We start from the raw sequence: 21,062 nt of genomic DNA on the forward strand, positions 1-21,062 counted from the left end.
CGTCTGCGGAGCCGCGACCCCTCCCGAGCGGAGCGGCAAGCGAGGACGCCTCTAGGACCCGGCGGCCGGCCGCTGGGCCGCGCCAGTGAGCATGTGCAGACCGGGGGCCCGCCGCCCGCCCCGCGCCCGCCGCCAGGCTCGGCTGGGCGCCCGCCCCGCGCCCGCCACCCGCCCGCTCCGCCGCCGCGGCTCCGCGGACGCCCGCAGCTTCCGGGCTCTGGGAGGCGACCCCAGCCGGGCGTGCGGGCGCCGGGGCACCGGGGCACCGGGGCTCTGGACACTGCGGGGCTGCGGGCTCAGCCCGGGACTCAGGGAGCCCAGGTGCGGGCATCCCTGCCGGCCGCGATCTCCGGGGTGCCCGGCTGGGACCTCCGCGCGGGCAGACAAGTTTGTGTGGCGGCGGCTGCGAGCGCGGCGGGACGGCACCCACTCAAGGTTCGGGGGGCACTTACGGGGGGCAGGGGAGCGGGGAGCGGGTGCGTGTTGGGGAGCACTTCGCAACCATCACGCCGGGTGGGGGGCGCGGGGCGGCGGCACCAGCCACGCTCCCCTTCCGGAGCCGGGGGCCGGAGCGGGGCCGGGGTCGGGGACCGAGGGAGGCGCCGGGGCAGCATTTGGGGTGCGCACTGCCACCCTCCTCCTCCGCTGAGATGCTCACCAGAGGCAGCCCCCCTCTCCCGTTCCGCTGCCGCCGAGCCGGGCTTCCGGTCAGCCCAGGCGTTCGCAGTCCCTTGGTGAACTTGAACTGAGGCAGAGACAAAATAATCATCAAAATAATAAACGTATGCATTTTGTTAGGAAAATTCCGGGTATCGCGCTTTGCATCTTTCTAGGCAGGGATGGAGACGCTGGTCATGGTGCCCTGGCCGGGTCCCCTGTCTCTGCCTGGGGCGGCCTGAATGCAGCCTGGGCGCTGCTGGCTGGCTCTTGGGGAGTTGGGAGAGGGAGGGAGGGAGGAAGCCTGGTCCCCTCCGCAGATCCTGAGGGGGGCTCAGGTCTGGCTGCCCACTCAGGGGTGCCCTGGAGCCTAGCTCTGGCACTGGCGCATGGACACATTTGGTTACTCTACTGTACTTTTGTTGCTCAGATGCCCTCCACCTTCCTCCCTCCTCGCTGGCCCATCCTGCATCTATGTAAGGAGGCGCTTCAGCCTGCTCAGGGTGGGACCCCTGATTGGGATCAGAAGTGGGACACTTCTTTTCCCCTAGGAATTACTAGGTGCTGGAAGTGAGGGCTGGGAGGAGGGAAAGACTTCTATGAGGTTGAAGCTGGAGTCCTGTTCTGTCAGCCTCATTGACAGCTGCTAGGAAGAAGACCAGGGAGTGTGTGGGGGGGTGCTCCTTAGGGTGGGAAGAGGTTCATTTTTCCCAAGCCTGCTTCTCCCTACACACAGCTTGGCCTTTAGAACCATGAGAGGGGTGTGGGCCGGCCCCTGGAAAGAGCAGGACCTTTCCCCCACCCTCAGAAACTAGGCAGCTGTGCCTACTGCTCCATCCATAGGAAGCCACATGGTGTGGCCCTCACCTGTGTGTCCCGACTCCAGGCCTCTCAGGACAGTTCTCGCAGCCCCCCAGAAATAACCTCCTCGTTTGAGGTTCTCTTCAGCAGAGGTTGAAGCCCCAGATGTTACTGTCCTGTGACCTGTATCAGGTCTGGTAAGAAGCAAAGAACAACAACCTGCGTCAGACAGGAGGTGGCACTCCTGTTGGTAGGCCTGAGTCCCCAGCCCAGATCCCACAGCGTGAATCTGAGTTTAAGAACTGGCCCTTTTTAGTCAGCCTAGACAAGGTGCTTTCCATCTCCCTTTGTAAACACCTCTCCCCCCATCTCTGCCTCCCATCTGGCCCTGGTCCCCATCAGTCTTAGTAAGACCAGCTGCCTATCCTCCCCTTGGAGCCTCAGTGAGGTCAAGGCCACCAGGCAGCTCTCCAGGGTGTCACATCTGTAAGAGGATGTGATGAGAATGAGAACCATCCTAACATCTGAGCTAGGTAGCCATGTCCTTCTCCTTGCTTCCCCTGCACCTCCCTTGCTTGCTTTCTCGTTGCCTCTGTGGATCTATCCTCACCTTGGCTCAGAGAATCACTTTTTAACCTGTGGCCTAAACAGTTGCCACCAGTAATCTACCTCACAGAGGTGTGGGCAGGGAGGAACTCTGAGCGTGGAAGGAAGAATGTCCAGGCTACTGCACACCATCCATGAGTGCTAAGCCTCTTTCTCCACTGGGTTTCTTCCCCTTCCCTCATTTCCAGAGATGCCTGGGGATGCAAGCACCCTCCCTGGGGACTGCTCTTGGCACGAGGCATCTGTGTGGATTTTGAAAAGCAAGAACGCCCAGGCTCTCTTGGGCCTTGTTCCATAACATAAATCCTTCCCCCCTCATGGGCATGAAGCTGGAGAAAGGCAAAGCCACCTGGCTGGCTGAATGCCCCTCCCCTCTCTCAGACCTAACCATTCCCTCCAAGAAGTATGAGCGCTGTTTCCCATCACTGTGAACCAGGCTCAAGAATGCTCAGGGATTCATCTCCAGTGGAGGAGACTGGAAAGCATGAGGGTACCGCTGGGAAGGTGGTCCAGGGGCAGCCCAGAGAGGTTTGTGATTGGCTGTGCCACGAGTGGATGAGCTCTGGGTCAACCCACTAGAAAGGGAAAATGCAAGCCTAGCCGCCACCTCGCCTGGTGCCCTGTGTCCAGCTCCAGTCCCTAGCACTGTGGTTAGAAGAATCCACATCTGGTGCTGAGCCAATAAGGGCCGTGTGATCCCATAGGGTGGAAGCGCGTCCATGCATTTGGAATCTGAAACTTAGTTTTACTTAGCTGTTAGTATTTGTTCACGCTAATTAGATCTCTCTCTTCTCTCTCTCTCTCTCTCTCTCTCTCTCTCTCTCTCTCTCTCTCTCTCTCTCTCTTTCTCCTGGCTTGAACTAAAGTTCTGGGTGCTGCCTTTAGCTTTTTTACTCAAAAGCTACTCTACCACTTGAGCCACACCTCCTCTTCTAGCTTTTTTTTGGGGTGGGGGGGCATGGTGCTTGAACTCAGGGCCTGGGTACTGTCCCTGAACTTTTTCGCTCAAGGCTGGTGCTCTACCACTTTGAGCCACAGTTCTACTTCTGGTTTTCTGGTGGTTTATTGGAGGTAAGAGTCTCACAAACTTTGCAAGCTGGCTTAGAGCCTTGATCCTCAGATCTCAGCCTCCTGAGTAGCTAGGCTTACATGTTTGAGCCATTAATACTTGCCTTCTTTCTCTGTCTTAAATTCTCCATCTACATAATGAGGATAGTGACCCATCATAATAACTCCTAAGTTTATGGCAAGGTGCCTCATTTGTTTGCTCTTATATTCAATACCTTTGATTGTGTGCAAGGGTACCTAACAAGCACTGATGTATGAAGCAAAATTTTATTGCTCATATGAACTTCAGCCCTAGATTCCCTGAAAGGATTTTCTCCCTTGCATTGAACAGAGTTTTGACCTTAGTATTTTTTTTCCATTTCTTACGATTGACAAATAATAATGATCTCCATTAATGGGATGCAACAGTGATGTATGATGTACCAATACATCGTAAAATATTTAGACTAATATTTTAGTCTGATACCTTTGAAAAATTTTTATTGTTATTAAGGTGTTGTATTTATAAGTCAGGTAATGAGCATATTTTGGTTGTTTTTGACAATGGGCTTAGACTAATTTTGTGTGTGTGTGTGTGTGTGTGTGCGTGCGTGCGTGTGTGTGTGTGTATGTATGCTGGTCCTAAGTGCTGCACAAAGCTTTTTTTGCTCAAGGCAAGTGCTTTATCACTTGAACCACTTCTGGCTTTTTGGTGGTTAATTAAGCGTCTATGGGTTTTCTTGCCCTGGCTGGCTTTGAACCATGATCCTCAGATCTCAGTCCCCTGAGTACAGGTATAAGCCACTGGCTCCTGGCTAGACTAATTATGTTTTATACATTTAGATTATTATGTCTTTTACCATGTGAGAAACCTTTTTTTTTTGTAATTGGAGTGTACCCTTCCGTTCTGCTTTACTTTTTTTCTTTATTGTCAAAGTGTGATACAGAGGGGTTACAGATTCATATGAAAGGCAGTGAGTACATTTCTTTTTCTACTTGTTACCTCCTCCCTCATTTCCCCTTCCCTCTTCCCCTGTCCCCCCAAGAGTTGTGCAGTTGGTTTACACTGAATGGTTTTGTAAGTGTTGCTTTTTGAATGGTTTGTCTTTTTGTTCTTTGTCTCTCGATTCTGGTATTCCCTCTCCCTTCCCCAGTTCTAATACCCATATAAACAGTATCCAGGGTACTCAGATGTGATACAGTGGTAGCAAGGGTACAGCCACAGGAAGGGAGTACAAGAGAAACAAGACTAAGCAAACCAATCAGTCAAACAGACAAGGAAGAGAGGGAAAAAAAAGTAGTACGAGCTCACATGGCATGTTGAAAATAATTACAACAGTGGTATAACTCTTGTTTCCATAATGTGGAGTTCATTTCACTTGGCATCTTCTTTTGTGATCATGAGGTGTAGCTATTGGGGTATTTTGATCTTCTACCATGACTAGTCTATTCATGTACTAGCTATTCCCTATGAGGAACACCATAGGGTTTATGCTTCTTTAGGTCTGGGTCACTTCACTTAGTATGATTTTTTCCAAGTCCTTTTGAAACCTTTCTTGAGTTCTGAAGTTTAAAAGATCCAAAGATTTGCATGCCAGGTACTGGTGGTTCACAACTGTAATCCTAGCTACTCAGGAGGCTGAGATCTGAGGATTGAGGTTCAAAGTCAGCCAGGGCAAGAAAGTTCCCATGAGACTCTTACCTCCAATTAACCACCAGGAAACTGGAAGTGATGCTGTGGCTCAAGTGGTAGAGTGCTAGCCTTGAGCTGAAGAGCTCAGGGACAGTGCCCAGGTCCAGAATTCAAGCCCCATGACCAACAAAAAAAAGAAAGAAAAAAGATTTGCTTCTTCAGAGACAAGGGCCACACCCCATTCCCATTTCACAGACATAATACCTGCCACGATCCCAGAACATTTATATTTAGTGGATTCCCACCTTTCTTCTCCATCTCCAGGGCCAGGGGTGCAGGACCTCGATCTGAAGACACCATGCCAGACGTGGTCAGTGGCCCTGGCTGGCCCTGCAGGGCTGTGCTGTCCATGGAGAGCCTGAGAAGGATGGTAGCAGACAGTCTGACTTAAGTCACAGATCGATCGGTGCACAGTCTTGCCTGGCTCTCAGGCCTGGGGACGGGGCTCTGCTGCTGCGGTCAGGAAGGCTTCTCAGAGGAGGTGGCATTGCAGTTTGAACTTCCATGTCTGGGAAGCAAGTGGGGGCTGTGAGCTGAGGCATAGGCATTTCTGGCCAATGGAAGAGCATGCCTGGTGACAGTGGAAGGATCTCTCACTGTGCAGAGATACTGGTTGCAACACAGGGTTCTAGAAAGTCTCGACTGAAATGGGGCCAGGCTGGGGGACTCGTCTGAGACAGGTCAGGCTGAGGAGCTCAGCTTTGTTCTTCCCATGGAGCCCCATGGCAGGCCTTACTGTAGCTTAGGTTGCCGGAAGCCGTCCATTCCCCAGGGAAGACTGGGGGTAGGGTAGAGATGCGGTGCCCGGGGGGAGGGGTCCCTGAGCCCAGCACCCATGTACAGCTCCCCTGAGATCACAGGCTGAGGCCCTTGGCTGCCTTGCCTGAAGCTGGGGCTCTGAGCTACCTCCCTCTCTACTGGAAAGCAACCTGCTGGGCCTGGCTTTCCATCTCTAGGATATTTGCCTTGCACTAAGTGCACAGCTGTAAGTCCCCAGAGCTTACGATCCCTGTTCTGTGACCATGGGGTCACCCAGGGGCATCTGGTGTCCTCTCTGCAGCTACCAGTCTTAGCTCTGGCTAGGGAGTGGAAGGGAGGTAGAGTCACATAGCTAGAGCCAGTAGCCACTGGTTAGACCTGGCCAGCCCAAGGGGCTGCCTCCATTCCCCTCTTCTCACTGCCAACCCTCAGTCATCCACCCCTAGCCTGGCTGAGAGGGTGGTGCCACCCACTCTATACCATTTCCCCTCCCCACCTTTCCTCTCTGGAGTCCCCCCACTCTGGGTTCCTTCATTTTCCTCCTCTGCTTCCTAAGACAGTACTCAGGCTCTCCCTCCTCTGCCCCTGCTATGCTCTAACACAACCCCAGCACCTCTAGGAGGCACTGGGCAGGGTGTAGCTCAGGGGCCCCTCCTGACAGCTGAGTCCTGCGAAGGGTAGCAGAGCCTTGTAGCCCTGCCTCAGCCCATCACAGGATGTCAAGATGGAGTGTGCATTGGGGCGCCTCTTTGCCTGCAGGAGTCTAGGAAGAACAAATCTTAAGCTGGCACCAGTGGCGCACACCTGTCATCCTAGCCACTCAGGGGAGCTGAGATCTGAGGATCAAGTTTTGAAGCCAGCCAGGGCAGGAAAATCTGAGAGTCTTACCTCCAATTAACCACCAAAAGAAAAGTCTGAAGTAAAGGTATTGCTCAAGTAGTGGAGGGCTAGCCTTGAGAGGAAGAAGCTAAGGGACAGCACCCGAGCCCCAGTACCAGCACAAAATAAGTAAAAGAATAAATCTTGTCCCCTGCATAGCTGAAGCAGGGTAGAGAGAGGCAAGGAGCTTGATGGCGCAAAGGCAGATTCCAGGAGCATGTGGCCTGGGTCTCAATACTTGTCCTGACTGGCTGGCTTTGGGCTTCAAGCTTCATCCAACTGAGGTTTAAGGTCCTAGAGCTCAGCTCTCACGTGTGAGGAAGTGGGGCCTCAGTCTCAGCCAGGGTGCATGGGGTACACAACCCAACTGACCTCTTTACACTGCAAATCCACAGAAGCAGGGAGAATAAAGTCACTGCCAGCAGTAGTCTTAGCACAGGAGCTGGCTCCAAGCCAGTAGAGGACCCTGGGCCGGAGTTGGGAGGGGATCTTGCCAGGGACTCAGTCGGCAGGTCTGGCCCCGGGATGGCTTCATCCTGCAGCAGTGCCCATTTGCTCTCAATTGACAGATGAACTGTGGCCCAGCCCAGGACACTGATTTCCCCAGGGGCAATTTGCGTGGGGTCCTGAGGGCCTGCTGGCTTGGGGCTCAGTGGTTGGCCTCCAAGCCCAGCACAGACAGCAGACAGGCAGTAGCCAGGTTCCTGCCCAGGTCAGGGTTTGCTTTCCACCTTGCCTGTGACCCTGTGCAGCTGGTGTGAGTATCCCGCCCTCGGGGCTTTAGTCTCCCAGAAGCCTTTACCACCAATGGGGCTGGTAGATTGTGTGGTAGATTGGTTCTGGGGACAGTGAGAAGGGTGGATGTGTGCAGGGTTCTGGGGTCCTGAGGGACTTCCAGCCTCATGCAGAGTGGGTGGGGGTGGGGTAGAAAATGTGATTTGTGGCAAAATGAGGCAAAGACCAGAAGAAGGGACAGAGAAGGTGTCCAGGCCTCCTTGCCTACCTTGTCTTTACAAATTATTTCTTATTGTTATTAAAAAGGTAATGTACAGAGGGGTTGCAGTTACATAAGTCAGGTCATGAGTGTATTTCTTTTTGGACACTGTCACCCTCCTCTAAGAATATCCTGGTTTCCCAGCCTACCTTGGATGCATGTTTTGGCCGAAGAATCAACTTTGTAGTTCAAAAAGTTGGAATGGCATCCTGCTTTCTAGCAGCCCAGAACTGTGGAACATGTGGCCTGTGAATGGCCAGAGCCCCTTCCCCACACCAGGGAGGCCACAGCCTGGAGGGGCGTGCCAGAGATGACTGGGGCTCCGGATTCATTGGCCCTGAACTCTGAACCTTTCATTCTATAATGGGTGCTGTTCTCCTCTGATGTACTGGTAGAATTCCCTTTGCACGTGGGTCTTCAAAATCCTGAGCCTACCTTTCTGTTCCATCTCTCCAGACTTCCTTCCCATGACAGCCGACCCACTTCTCCCCTGTACCTTTAGGTGCATAGGGATTTGCACCCAGAGGAGCCTCCCACCCCACTTTGTAACCCTCTGGATCTCCTCTCCTCATAGAGCCAACACATAGGAGAGATGCCAGATGAAAGCCAGGGAAGCAGCTCTGAGCACATACCCACTGCCCTGTTTATACTGCAGGGGCTTCATCTGGATGAGTGGAACTGGAGACTTCTCTTGGATCCCACAGGACTCTGATACCAGGGTTTGCCTGTGCATCTGTCCATCCTTTCATTCACTAAAAAAAGATATAGATTTACAAAGCTCACCTGGAGGTCCTTATGCCTGGCTTCAGGCTAGGGGCCACAGTGTCAAAAAATAAAGGATGATTGGACCTTGAGTCCTTTGAGGTGACTCAAAAGCAGACAGACAGTGCTAATTGCCCCAGGATGGAGTGTGCTGAGGTAGGGGTCCACACAGGCTATGGGAGACCCAGGAAATGTGTACCTGTGGGCTGATATCACCAGCCAAGGAATGAGGATAACATAAAGGCAGCAGGTGTAAAGGCACTGAGGTTGGCATACTGTGCTTGTGGGTGTCTCTGATTGACCATGAAACATACATGGTGGGACACCCAGGCCCTGCACCTGGCTATGTACACACAAGGCTGGACAATGTGGGTTACAAATGAGGCCTCATGTGTCATGCTAAGGAGCTTGGAGCTTAGCCCCCAAGCCTTGGGGAGCTATTGAAAAGGCTTTTAGGCAGGGGAGAAGCCATGAGAAGATTTTCATGTTAGGAGGATCACCCCAGCAGTCGTGTAGAAGGTGGATTGGAGGGGGCCAAGCAGGAGGCAGGGAGATAAGTCGGGATTTCGTGGGATTTTCTCTGTGGTTTTACAAAGCTGAGGCTGGCTGTGGTGGACCTGGCAGACAGACCAGCTCAGGGAGAAGCAAGGATGGTAAGAAGTCCGAAATGGCTTCCTGGCTCAGCTTCATCCCACCTTCATTCACTCAGGCCAGTGGCTTGTGTCCCGCACTGCTGCCCTCCCCGGCCTGGGGCCTGGCTGGCCTGTGCAGGGCCCTTGGGCGCAGCTAGGCTGTCTTTGCTCTCCTTTGCATTTCCCCCTGGGCCCCAAAGCCCAAACATTGTCTTTTTCCCACAGGAGGCAGGCTGGGGCTCCCCGCACATAGATGGCCATTGAGTGGTTGGCAGGGCTGGCCGGGGGCCCGGCCCTGTTCGTTATGGACAGCAGCTTAGTCACGCTTCCCAAGGCTTTTCTTCTGAGACAAGCCTCTCCTTGTGCTTAGAGCCTGCCTCGCACAGCAGCCTGCCCCGGCAGCTGCAGAGCCCGCTGCCAACCCTCACACTGCCTCAGAGGCCCTGCCAGTGGGAGCCGGTGTCCAGCGGCCCTCCGTGCATCCCAGGGAGTGGAGGCCCCTGGGCAGGGAGGCTGGGACCTTGCTGCCCCACACCAGGTGCCAGGCCCAGAGGCTGATCTGGCCCTTTGTCTCCTCAAAGCCACTCCCTTCATGGGCCCCTGCCTTTGTGGGAGCCCATCCTCCCCAGACTTCTCACGAAGTGTGGCCTGCAGGCAGTCATCTCTTCCTTGCCTGCATTTATGGAGCACCCACTGTATGCTTGTGCCAGGCCAGGCCAGGCCAGTGTACTTGTGTTTCCTGATAATTTCATCATCTATGCTGTCTTGATTTGTAGTACTAATAGGACAAAATCTGAATAGAGACTGAGAAATCTTGGCTCTTGTGTTGGCCAACCGTGTGGCTTTGGAGGAATTAATGGCGGCGGTGGTGGTAACAGTTGTAGTATTTTGTGTGTGCCAGTGCTGGGGCTTGAACTCAGGGCCTGGGCGCTGTGCCTAAGTTTTTTTTGCTTAAGGCCAGTGTACTACTACTTTAAGCCACAGCTCCACTTCCAGCTCTTTGGTGGTTAGTCAGGGATAAATGTTTCATAGACTTTCCTGCCCGGGCTGGCTTTGAACCATGATGCTCAGATCTTAGCCTTCTGAGTAGCTAGGATGACAGGCATGAGCCACTGGCACCTAGCTTTGGAAAAACCATTTTATCTTTGTATTTCAATGTCCTCACTTGAGAAGTAGGGTGCTTCAGTGCCCACCTCACTGGGTTACCGAGAGGGGAAAGGTCGAAGTGCCTGGCACACACTTGGTGCTGTTTTTCCTTCCTCCTGCTTATGAATATTGCTCATGCTGCTACAGACGAGGCCCAGAGAGGTTAAGCAACTTACCCAGCGTCACACACCTGGCCAGTGTGAGCCCTGCCACCATCCAGGATTCTTCCAACACAGCCAGTCCTTTCAGTAAATCGAGTCACTGGGGTAGAATGGCAGATAGACTCTCCAATTGCATCTAAATGTTCATTTTGTGCTTTCCCAGGTTTGCACGCTGAGCACTGGGGCTGGCTAGAGTGTGATGATGGGGAAGATGGTGACCCTCGGGCAGAACTGGTGGCCGCACCCAGGGCCCGCAGCATGGGGAGGAAGTGATGGCACCTTGTGAATACCCACAGACACAGTAGGTCGGGAGACACAGCAGGACCCAGGATGCGAGGATGACAACTCCCCAGGCCCTGGCCTCTATCCTGCCCGGGTGATAGGAGCCATCCCCGAGCTCCAGCCGGGAGCCCTGCCGCCCAGGGGCATGGCCAAACCTTTCTTCCGACTCCAGAAGTTTCTCCGCAGAACACAGTTCTTGCTGCTCTTCCTCACAGCCGCCTATCTGATGGCTGGCAGCCTGCTGCTCCTGCAGCGGGCACGAGTGGCCATTTCGCAGGGTCCCCGTGCACCAGGTGCCCTGCAGGCCTTGCCAGTGGCCACGGTGGCTCTGGGTGTGGATCTGTTGGGTAGCAGGGCCCTACAGGACCCCCGAATCAGCCCAGACCTGCTGCTCAACGTGGACATTGTACGGAGCCCAATGCCCCGGGTGCCGCCACCAGGACTCCGCTGGCCCCGGAGAAACCGCAGCTCACCCAGGCGCCGCTGGTTCCACCGAGTCACCAGCGACCTCCAGCCACCACCCACGCTGGCCCCAGAGACCCCCGGGCCTGCTGCCCGCAGCCGAGGTAGGTGCTCAGACTCTCTGGTGGCTGCCCTCAGACCCTTCACTGGGACTAATTTAGTCTCTCTCCTCTGCCCAACTCATTTCCTGCTCCTACTGTTTCATTGTTGTTGCTCAGTTGTGGTCCTTGAACTCAGGTCTGGGGCACTGTCCCTGGTCGTTGAGTCATGGCGCTACTTGCAGCTGCTTAGCTACTTGGAGATAAGAGTCTCATGGACTTTCCTGCCCAGGCTGGCTTCAAACCATGATGTTCCTATCTCAGCCTCCAGAGCACCTGGGATTACAGGCGTGGCAGTTGGACTAGAAGGTCCCGTAAACAAGTGGCCTTCACAGATTGTCCCTGTGCCCTTTTCCATAGGGACAGCAAGGTGTGGGGCTCTTGTGTACATTTTGTCCACCTGCTGGAATTTCATAAAGCTGAAGGCCAGAAATGAGTGAGCTGGCCACACAGAGCTCGAGTGTGGGGTTCAAACGGACCTCAGCTTAAATCTCTAGTTTAGTTGGGTGACCTTGGATGTGTCCTTCAACCTCTCAGGGGTCCTTATGAAATGGAGCTGGAGCCCCTGGTGCCAATGTTACTGGGAGGATGGCACTTAGTCCACGAGAGCAGCTATGGGCAGCTGTGGTCCAGATGCAGTGGTGGGAGCACCATGGGGAGGAGACTGGTGGTGTGGTTTCAGGCCTGCTGCTGGCAGGCTCAGCCATAGTCATGGTCACCGTGGCAGTCATGGTCATGGCCATGTTGCTGGTTTGGGCCCACAGAGGCTGTCTAGCTCGGGCAGGTGCTGTGTGTCTGAGGGCATGGGCTTTTGTGCAGGGCCCAGCAAATGGATGAACAAGCCAGCTCCAGGTGCTCTCCAGCAGTGACTGCCTTCCCTGGCTCTCAGCATCCCTCTCACCTCCACATTTGCCAGGACTGTGCCCTATGTCACCACGGGGGGCGGGGGGGGGCTGGGCTGTGTAAAGCCAGGACAGAGGGACAGAGCGTACCACAGGACAGAGCGCTGGAGGTGTGTCGGGTCTGCTTTAGACTTGGTTTAGATAAAAAGCAGTATCATCTTCACAGGAGTTCAGATATGCCCCACTTCCACACCTGTTGTCCCTGCCCCCAAGCCTCTGGCAGTCCGGCCCAGGAGCTGGGCTTTGTTCCTGCTTCTTGATTGATTCTAGAACTAGGAAGAGAACCCAGGGCCTTGCTGCCTTCTGAGGATGATGAGAGGGATGGAGCCCACGCCTTCTTCTGAGGCTTGAGTCTGGAAGTCCACAGAGACTAGAGAACTGTGCACGGGGTCTCCCAGAAGAAGCCTTCCCAGCAGTTACTGAGGTCCTGGTCTTGCTTGTCTGCCACTCAGCAAGTCTGGCCTATGCATTCTGTAACTTCTCCCAGGCATACCAAGAAGCGAGGTCCTGCAGGGCTCACCAGTGCAATTTGTTTAGACTAAGGTGTAAATGGCCGGAAGAGACAGCATGGACTTCTGGAGGAAGCCACGGGAGGAGCATGAGCTCTGAGCGCAGATGCAGAGCTCTTCTCCTGGCATTGTCACTCATGGCTCTGTGACCTGGGGCAGATGGGCCTCCATTGCCCCTCATCTCCTTCTCACACCCACATGTGCACACTCTCCACACAAGAGTTTGTGCTCTCCGCGGTGCCCTGGTGCCCAGGCCTGTGGTGGACTGGCCATGTCCCTGGATATCCTGAGCAGTGAGTGCAGAAGCCTGGCACTGTGCTTGCAGACTGCCAGGCAGGAAAGGTCTAGAACTACCAGGGGAGGAGGGGCTCAGGTGACAACTGTAGCCCTAGGCTAGAATGCATGTGACCAAGAGAACCAATGCATGACCTCCTGTGACTTAGCACTGGAGAGATTGTGGTTAGATGTTAGCAGGACAGGGACTCAACTGTTTTCCAACAATATTGTCTTCTTGGTGGTTAAAATAATGACATACTTGCACACTGTTGACAGTCCTGCCTCTGAGCCTCTGAGTTGCCTCTTGTTTCTCAGCAAGGAAGAGGTTAACTCTTGGGGCAGCCAGGGGCAACTGGTACCACTTCCAGGGCCTCCGGGTGGCTGTTCTAAATGCTCACCTCCCTCACAGGCAGTTCAATATTTGGACTATGCCCCAGGTTTGAGGAAGAAGCTGTTCTCTGTGAAAAGTATCAAAAGTGTTTCCGAGGAGGCTGGAAGTCTTCAGAGGAAGGAAGGCCGGGTACCAGCAGCTCACGCCTGTAATTCCAGCTGCTCAGGAGGGTGAGAACTAAGTGTTGAGGTCCAAAGCCAGCCCAGAAAGGGAAGTCCGTGAAACTCTTATCTCCCATTAACCAGACACAATGCCAGAAGTAGAGCTTGTGACTCAAGTGGTATAGTGCCAGCCTTAAGTGACAAAGCCAAGGAAGAATGCCCAGGCCCTGAGTTCAAGACACACACACACACACACACACACACACACACACACACACATACACACAGTGGGGAAGGTACAACAATGGCCCAACAGCCCCAGAGCAGCCCCTTCTCTCCCCTCCCCTCACAGGGCCCCCGGCCTGCAGAGCCACACAGCCCTCATTGGTGGAGACTGTGTCTCTGGGGCCAGCTGCTGGGGCTGCAGACAAAGCAAGCATCTCTCCATGCTGGGCAGCCTGCCATCCCCCTGAAAGGGGATCCTGCAAGCCTCCAAAGCCGCAGGAGGCTCCATCAATCACCGCACATTTCATTATACCTTGGACAACATCCATAATGGAATAAAATGTCAGTAAGTTTACTAGGGGAGAAATAGTAACTTCTCCATCGCCGGTTTGTGTTTTTATTGATAGTAATTTCCAAAGACATCCCACTATCTCCAAAGCCCCGGTTAATAGCCTCACGGCTTGTCCATTTCGATGTGCAAATGAACAGATGTGGAGTCACAGGCAATAATCCATCGCCTCCATTTCAGCCGACAGTAATAAATCCGCTTCAGATGTGTCCCAGCGTATCCTGAGAAGTTCTTTCTTCTCTGCACATTCTCCCCTCTTGTCGGGAACTTGGAAGTCATTTGTTATGTGGCAGGATAAAAGGGTTCACTTGTTTCACACAAACACAGAGGAGCCATCTGTGTATCCAGCCCTAGCCGGGGCCAGCAGAGGCATGTATGTGGTATGTGTGCATGCACGCACCTGTGTGTATGTGTGTGCACATGCACACACATTCCATCCACCCTGGCCAGTTGGCAAGTGTAGCCACTCCAGCCATCCGGCATGAGATCATTGTTTTTCTCTCTTCTATTAGTGTGCTAATTATTCAGCTAATATTTACTGGCCCCTCCTCATGCGAGGTCCCAGGTTAGAGTGTGGGACCAGAATCATAATTGCTGTTACTTATCGGAACGTGTGCTACATCCCAAGTATTGTTCCGTGAAGACATGTATCCATCATCATATCGCATGCTATCTTTACGCAGCCTTATGACAGAAGCAAGACTCTCGTTACTACAATGATGAAGAATTTCAGTCTCAGGGAAAAGTCATTAGAAGTTTTTATTATTAATAATGAGCTGTTAACAATAAATAATTGCTGAGTACGCACAACCTTATGGAGGTCTCACAAGCAGCCAGTGGAGCTGGTTCCCTTTGACAGATGGAGAAGCTGGGCTCAGCGAGGGTGAGCTGCACATCCCAGGTCACACAGCCAGCTTGTGGTGGAATCTCACTTAATTTCCACCCATTTGCCCAGTGTTGGAAAGTCTTGAGTTCAAGCACCTATAGAACTTGGTGATTATTTTCCCAGCTATACTGATAAACACTTAACAATCCTTTGTGTTTGGATTTTTTTTTGTTCTGGGGCTTGAACTTGGGGCCGGAGCACTGTCCCTGAACTTTTTCGCTCAAGGCTAGTGCTCTATTCCTGGAGTCACCGCATCACTTCTGGCTTTGTTGCTGTTGTTAATTGGAGTCTCACCGACTTTCCTGCCTGGGCTGGCTTCAAACTGCGATACTCCGATCTCTGCCTCCTGAGTAGTTAGGATGACAGGCGTGAGCCGCCAGCACTCACCTTGCATATTTTAACTGACATTTGTAGTGGACTTTTTGTTCATCTTTGCTGGGCACCATGTGAGACATTTCTCAAGCACTCAACTCCTTTTACTGTGGAAGGAGACAGGGAACACTGAATATGTGCTGCCCTGGCTGGACGTCTCCTGCAGCAATGCATGCTAAGCCCAGCAGTCCTGGGATTCACAGGAGGGGAGCCTGTGGGCCCAGCCATAGGGGAAGCCATCCCCAGGCAGGGCAGGGCAGTGGGAATGCCTCACTCACTGCTGCCTGGCGACAGCTGGCAGGTATAACCCTGTGTGCTGGTCAGAACATGCAGTGCAGAAAGATGCTAGCCCCATTTGGTAGGTGCTCATGGAGCCTGCTTGCCCTCTCCCACTCTGTTGTTCTCTGTGCTGAGGGGTTTTGGGCCCTGGGTCCTGGGATGGTGAGAAGCAGAGTCACACAGTCTGCGGGCGTTCCCATCCCACACAGGATTGTGATGCGCTGCCACAGGTGGCTGAGCAGAAAGGGAGACATCCTGAGGAAGTTTGTGGAGCAGAGCCGTCGCCACAGGTGCCCCATCCAGAGCCCCATGGGTGGTGGGTGTGCATTCACAGCTTGGGGACCACGTGATGGCGTGTTTGCAAATTCCCAGTGCGCCACTCCCTCACAACACTGTGGCGCATGGTGTTTACATGCCCAACGCAGGGGGCGTGTGCTCACATTCTCTGAGCTTCCTGGCCCACTTTGGAGAGGCTTCGCCCCCCGCGAGGGGATGGGGTGGGACTTCATAGAGCTGTTGGGCATATGTGGTCAGTTCCCACAGCGTTTCCATCCAGGTGTGCCAGGGGGCTGGAGATGCCTGCCTGCCCTTTGATTGGCCACTTACTCCCACCCACGTCAAAGGGTCCAACTTAAGCCAGCTAATGCCACTCCTTCCTGGCTACTGCCCCTCTTAAGGGGGTGGGGGTGGTAGAACTTCAGAACCTCCTTCCTGGGTCTTGGAGGGGACAGAGGGGTTTCTTTGAGCTTCAGAAGGGTGGGGATCCAGATGGGCCACATGAGGTCATTAAGCTGTCCAATTATTGCATCTACACAGGTTTTTAAAGCTTGTTCATTGTTAATGGATTCAAATCCAGTCAGAGCAGACAAATCCATGAAACTCTTATCTCCAAAATGTGGGTTCATATGGTAGAGCGAGCCGGCCTTGATCAAAAAGCCAAGCAAGCGCATGAGGCCTTAAGTTCAAGACCTCTCCCCCAGTATTGGCACCAAAACAAACAAATGTTTATGGAAACCTAACCACCCCGATTCGATCATCACACCTTGTACACATGTATTGGATGGTTACAGTGTACCCCATAGATAAGGACAACTACTAAGGGTGAATTAAAACTTCAGATCCAAATGTGGGGAGCTGAGTGGAGAAAAGCAGTTTCCAGGGCTGGGGATATGGCCTAGTGGCAAGAGAGCTTGCCTCGTATACATGAGGCCCTGGGTTCGATTCCCCAGCACCACATATACAGAAAATGGCCAGAAGTGGCTCTGTGGCTAAAGTGGCAGAGTGCTAGCCTTGAGCAAAAGGAAGCCAGGGACAGTGCTCAGGCCCTGAGTCCAAGGCCCAGGACTGGCCAAAAAAAAAAAGAAAAAAGAAAAGAAAAGCAGTTTCCAGGCAGGTGTACAGCTCCTAGCTGGGGGTGCACAGGGAGACTAGTAACTAAGAGACCAGTAACTAAGAGAAGGGGCAGGAAATGACTGAGATGAAGCTGTCTCAATGCCCACTTGGCTCCTATGCCCAGGGGAAGTTGGACAGCAGCCCTGGGCCACTGTATTTCTCCAAGAGGTACCTGGGCCAGAAAGGGGGGGCACCCAGGCCTGCCTTGAGATGCTTCTGACAAGCCCTCTCCTCCTGAGATGCCCCTGACCAGCCCTCTCCTCCTGAGATGCCCCTGACCAGCCCTCTCCTCCTGAGATGCCCCTGACCAGCCCTCTCCTCCTGAGATGCCCCTGATCAGCCCTCTCCTGAGATGCCCCTGACTGGCCCTCTCCTCCCACCCTCCAGCCTCTGATCTCAGCTGTGCTTCCCACTTGCAGGCACCTACCTTGGCTGCTTCAGTGACGAGGGCCAGGAGAGGACTCTGAAAGGAGCGGTGTTTTACGACTTGAGAAAGATGACTGTGTCCCACTGCCAGGATGCGTGTGCGGAAAGGTGAGTACTGGAACCACATTATTGCCACCCCTGGGAATGAAGCCAGGGGTCTTGTCTTGGTGACCGACCATCACAGTGTCATTAGACCCCAGATGATCAGAGAGATCCATCCAGGCAGGGCCGAGAGGCCTGGCCTCTAATCCCTCCACGACAGATGATCAGAGAGATCCAGGACTCCGGAGGGGAGTTCATGGCAGATGGCCAGGGCACCAGGCAGGGCCAGGAGGCCCAGCTTCTAATCCTGCCATACCGGATGCTCCCTGTGGGACTTGGTTGACTTCTTTTCCTTCCCTGGACTTCAGTTTGCTCGTCTGCTTAAAATAGAATTGTTATAAAAGGCTTCCACCTGCAGTTTTCTGAAGCCAGCTTTTAGGAAAGGCACCTCTACCTTGTGTTTATAATGAGATTTGCTTTTTTTTCTGGTGCTGCCAGCGTCCCTATCGTTTCCCAGATATTCCTCACAGGCCTGGATGGCCACTACCACCCAGTACCTCAGGGTCTTGTGTGGACACAGGTGTGGGTTAGGAAGACAGGCAGAAGAACAGCACATGCAGCATGACGCGTCTGTTTCTGTCACCTTAGAGCCTTTCATGGTGTGTGTGTGTGTGTGTGTGTGTGTGTGTGTGTTGGTACCAGGGCTTGAACTCAGGGCTTTATGCTCTTGCTCCTCATCCTTGCTCACAGCTAGCTCTCCCACCATGGGAGCCACACTCCCAGTCAGGCATTTTTCTGGTTAAGATGAGATAGAATCTCACAGATTTTTCTTCCCTGACTTTAAACCACATTTTTCAGATCTTAGCCTCCTCTGTAGCCGGATTACAGGCATGAGCAACCAGCACCTGGCTGTCTTTCACCTTTTTCTATCAATAGCAGCTAATGGCCCCTCATGTTATGGATGGGAGAAACTGAGGCTGGAGAAAGAAAGGACAAGGTCCCCAATCAAATGCTTCGTAACCTAGAGCTGAAACTGAGTATGCCATGATCTCCTTTAGTCTCCAGCAGTTAAGGAAGTGGAGACAGCAAGTGACATTCAATGGGCCAGGAGCTGTGTGGGCTTTGCCTTCTGAGCCATTCATACCACCGTACTTGGCAGTCACTACCGTGTTCTCCTCGCCCATCACTGAGAACCTGATCCCAGTACCACCAATTTAGTCCCTTGGTGATGGCCCCTTAGTCGAGAGGCTCCAGAATGCTACGACAGGCCAGGGAGACTATACTGTTTGTTACAAGTGCCGTTGTTCCCTAGACTTACCGAGATGACTGTTAACTTGGATGGATTCAGACTTCCTTGCCTGGCCAATGGTCCTGGCTCCTGCCTCTCCCTCTCCCAGGCTCAACTCTTCTCCTAGCCCAACACTCAGCGACCACTGAGGGACACAGCCCTTTCTGGGTGGTCCCCGGGTGGGTCGGAGCTCTGAGTGAGGGACTCAGCCAGGCCCGATGTCCCTGCAGGTCCTATGTCTATGCGGGCTTGGAGGCTGGTGCAGAGTGCTACTGTGGGAACCGGCTGCCTGCCACGCGTGCCGGCCTCGAGGAATGCAGCCAGGAATGCAAGGGGGAGAAGGGCACGGCATGTGGTGCCAGCGACCGGCTCTCCGTCTACCGTGTGGACATGCTGCAGCCGAGCTCCCAGAAGCGTGAGTGTGCCAGTCCCTGCCCCTGCCTTGAAGGTCCCTCACCACGGCACATCGTCCACACGCAGGGGGCAGGATGTGTCCTTCCCTCTTACCTGTGAGGGGTGATGGGCTCCCAGAAGGGTGTGGATGGGGTTCGAGCCCACCAGTTAAATATGTGAGTTCTTCACTAGGCATACCTTACCTGTTCCTTGCAGGAGACATTGATCTGGACACCCAGATATGCCGCACACATGCTGTTTGGCCCCAGACAACTCACTTGCCCTTTCTGGGTTTGTCAGTTTTGCAAGCTGCCTCTGGGAAGATCTAGATTTCCAGCAATAGGACAGAACCAAGGATCTATACAGTCCCGAGCTATTACACATTTAGAAATGCCAGACTGGATTTCATCAACATTATTTAAAATGGACAGTTTGACTAGCAGGAAGGGAAGGCACCCTCTGGGCCCAGAAGTGGAAGTGAAGAGGAAACTAAGAGCCACACTGATAATAGAGACCCACAAGCTGTGCCTCTCTGGGTCTCAGTAAGGAGATACTGTTGTCTTGGTCGTTCCAAGGTGGAGGTGTCAGTGTCTAAACAGCACAATAAAGGAGGCCTAATAAAGTTAGAACTCAGTAAGAATAAAGCATAAACCAGCCAGGAATGGGCATTAAAAAATAAGTTCAGAAAGACAGGAAGAAAGTTGGTCTGTTTTGACTTGTATTTCAAAATGAAATGTTCTAAGGGTTTATAATTATCATCTTGCATTAATGACTTTGTGGCATTCCAATTTAAATGATGCACCTCATCGTGAGGGCCCCAGAATAAACATTGTCTCTGGGCTATCTAGAAGCACCTGCTAGACACTTTTGAGAGTTAGGGACCAAGGGTTCCGGTTAGAAGATGCGCTTTTAATTCAAAATAACAGAACTCAAGAGGAAATCCACAACCATGAGGATGAACACAGAACCAAGCAGCAGTAAGAGAGCTGCCAGACACTACTGATGCTGCCGAATCCCAGGCACATGGATGGCCAGCCCAGCGTCATCCTGTTGAAGGTGATGGGTCCCGGTCCACACCCTCGGTACAGAGTCTTTCTCCTGGGATCAGAGGGCTGCACACATTTGCAGAGGCTGGGGGCCATTAATTACTCAGCCTCAGGGACCAGGCTGGGAAGAAATGGTACTTCCTTTTCCCTGGCAGAAAGGGGACTATGGGTGACCATGGCACAGCTCAAACCCATACCCCAAGCAGAACTCACATACAAAACCACCGCTGCCTGCGGTCCCAGGAACAGGGATCCAGGAGCCTCCTGGTTTGGTTCTCAAGTGGAGCAGAGCTGGGGGCTAAGGTGGCCTGATGAGCGCTTTACGTCCCCTGGGCACTGGCTGAGGGGCGGCTGGCTTGGTCATTGAAGCCAGCTCCTGATCTTGAGTCCACTCCACCCATGACCATGAGGTCAGCACTGCCCCTGTGTGGCTGACCTCTGTGCCCCCACGTTGTCCCCAAAGGTCACTGTCAGAGGCGAGCAGGTGACCACCCGTGATAATCCGCAGCTGCCAATGAGCGAGGTGCCCCACACTCACAGGGAGCTGCATGCAGCATGAGGGTGGCCTTGGCCCCATCACAGCTCATCAGTGTCTCCCACCAGCAGGGTCCTCCGGCCCTGAGTGTCCCTCAGGCTCTCCCGTGGGAACACACCTGAGTTGTAAACTAGCCACGGATGGTGGTGGCTCAAATCCAAGGCCAGAGACTCGGAGCTCAGCTGTGTGCTCTGCGCAGGCTGCTTTCCCTCTGAGCAGCCTGGGCCCTGACTCCTGGGTGCAGGGCTGAGAGCATCACATCCCAGAGGCTTCCCAGTGTCAGTGGAGAAGGGACTGCATGGAGCCCTGGGAGACCTGCGTGGAAAGGTATAAGGGTGTCAACCAGCGTCTCTCAGAGAGACACGATGGGCCTGGCGATCAGTGCCAAATCTTCCAGAAGGTTTGCTCAGTGCCCACGGAGCCAAGAAGGGATCTGGGTTCATCCCCAGAAGGGCTGGAAAACAACGCAGCAGGAACCCTGCTTTGTGGCATGGGTTCTGGAGTCCTTGTGGAAGCTCAGATCTGATGAGGCCGGCCATGCTGAGCAGGGAGCTGTGTGACCTGACTCTGCCACAGAGCGGGAGGGAGTGGCAGGATAGCACATCTCCTCGTCTAGGTGACTCCTTGTGCATATTCTCAAAACCTCCTAGAGAGGTTCCTTTCCTCTGACA

General features: G+C 53.6%; 1 protein-coding gene across 4 annotated transcripts in view; it reads left to right on the plus strand.

Moving 5' to 3' along the window:
• Window positions 1–21,062, plus strand: part of Wscd1 (WSC domain containing 1) — a 50,201-nt gene that overhangs the window by 6,741 nt on the left and 22,398 nt on the right. For 2 of the 4 annotated variants that reach the window (XM_048366181.1, XM_048366182.1), the window contains 3 exons: window positions 10,301–10,985; window positions 17,081–17,195; window positions 18,648–18,832. In XM_048366181.1, coding sequence (XP_048222138.1) covers window positions 10,565–10,985; window positions 17,081–17,195; window positions 18,648–18,832 — 721 coding nt within the window. In that variant the 5' untranslated portion in view covers window positions 10,301–10,564. Of the gene's footprint in view, window positions 1–235; window positions 436–8,076; window positions 8,156–10,300; window positions 10,986–17,080; window positions 17,196–18,647; window positions 18,833–21,062 lie in introns of those variants that run through there. The other 2 variants (XM_048366180.1, XM_048366184.1) reach the window with 2 other exon arrangements.

Source organism: Perognathus longimembris, chromosome 17, assembly GCF_023159225.1.
Source record: "Perognathus longimembris pacificus isolate PPM17 chromosome 17, ASM2315922v1, whole genome shotgun sequence".
In the NCBI taxonomy this organism is placed as follows: domain Eukaryota; kingdom Metazoa; phylum Chordata; class Mammalia; order Rodentia; family Heteromyidae; genus Perognathus; species Perognathus longimembris.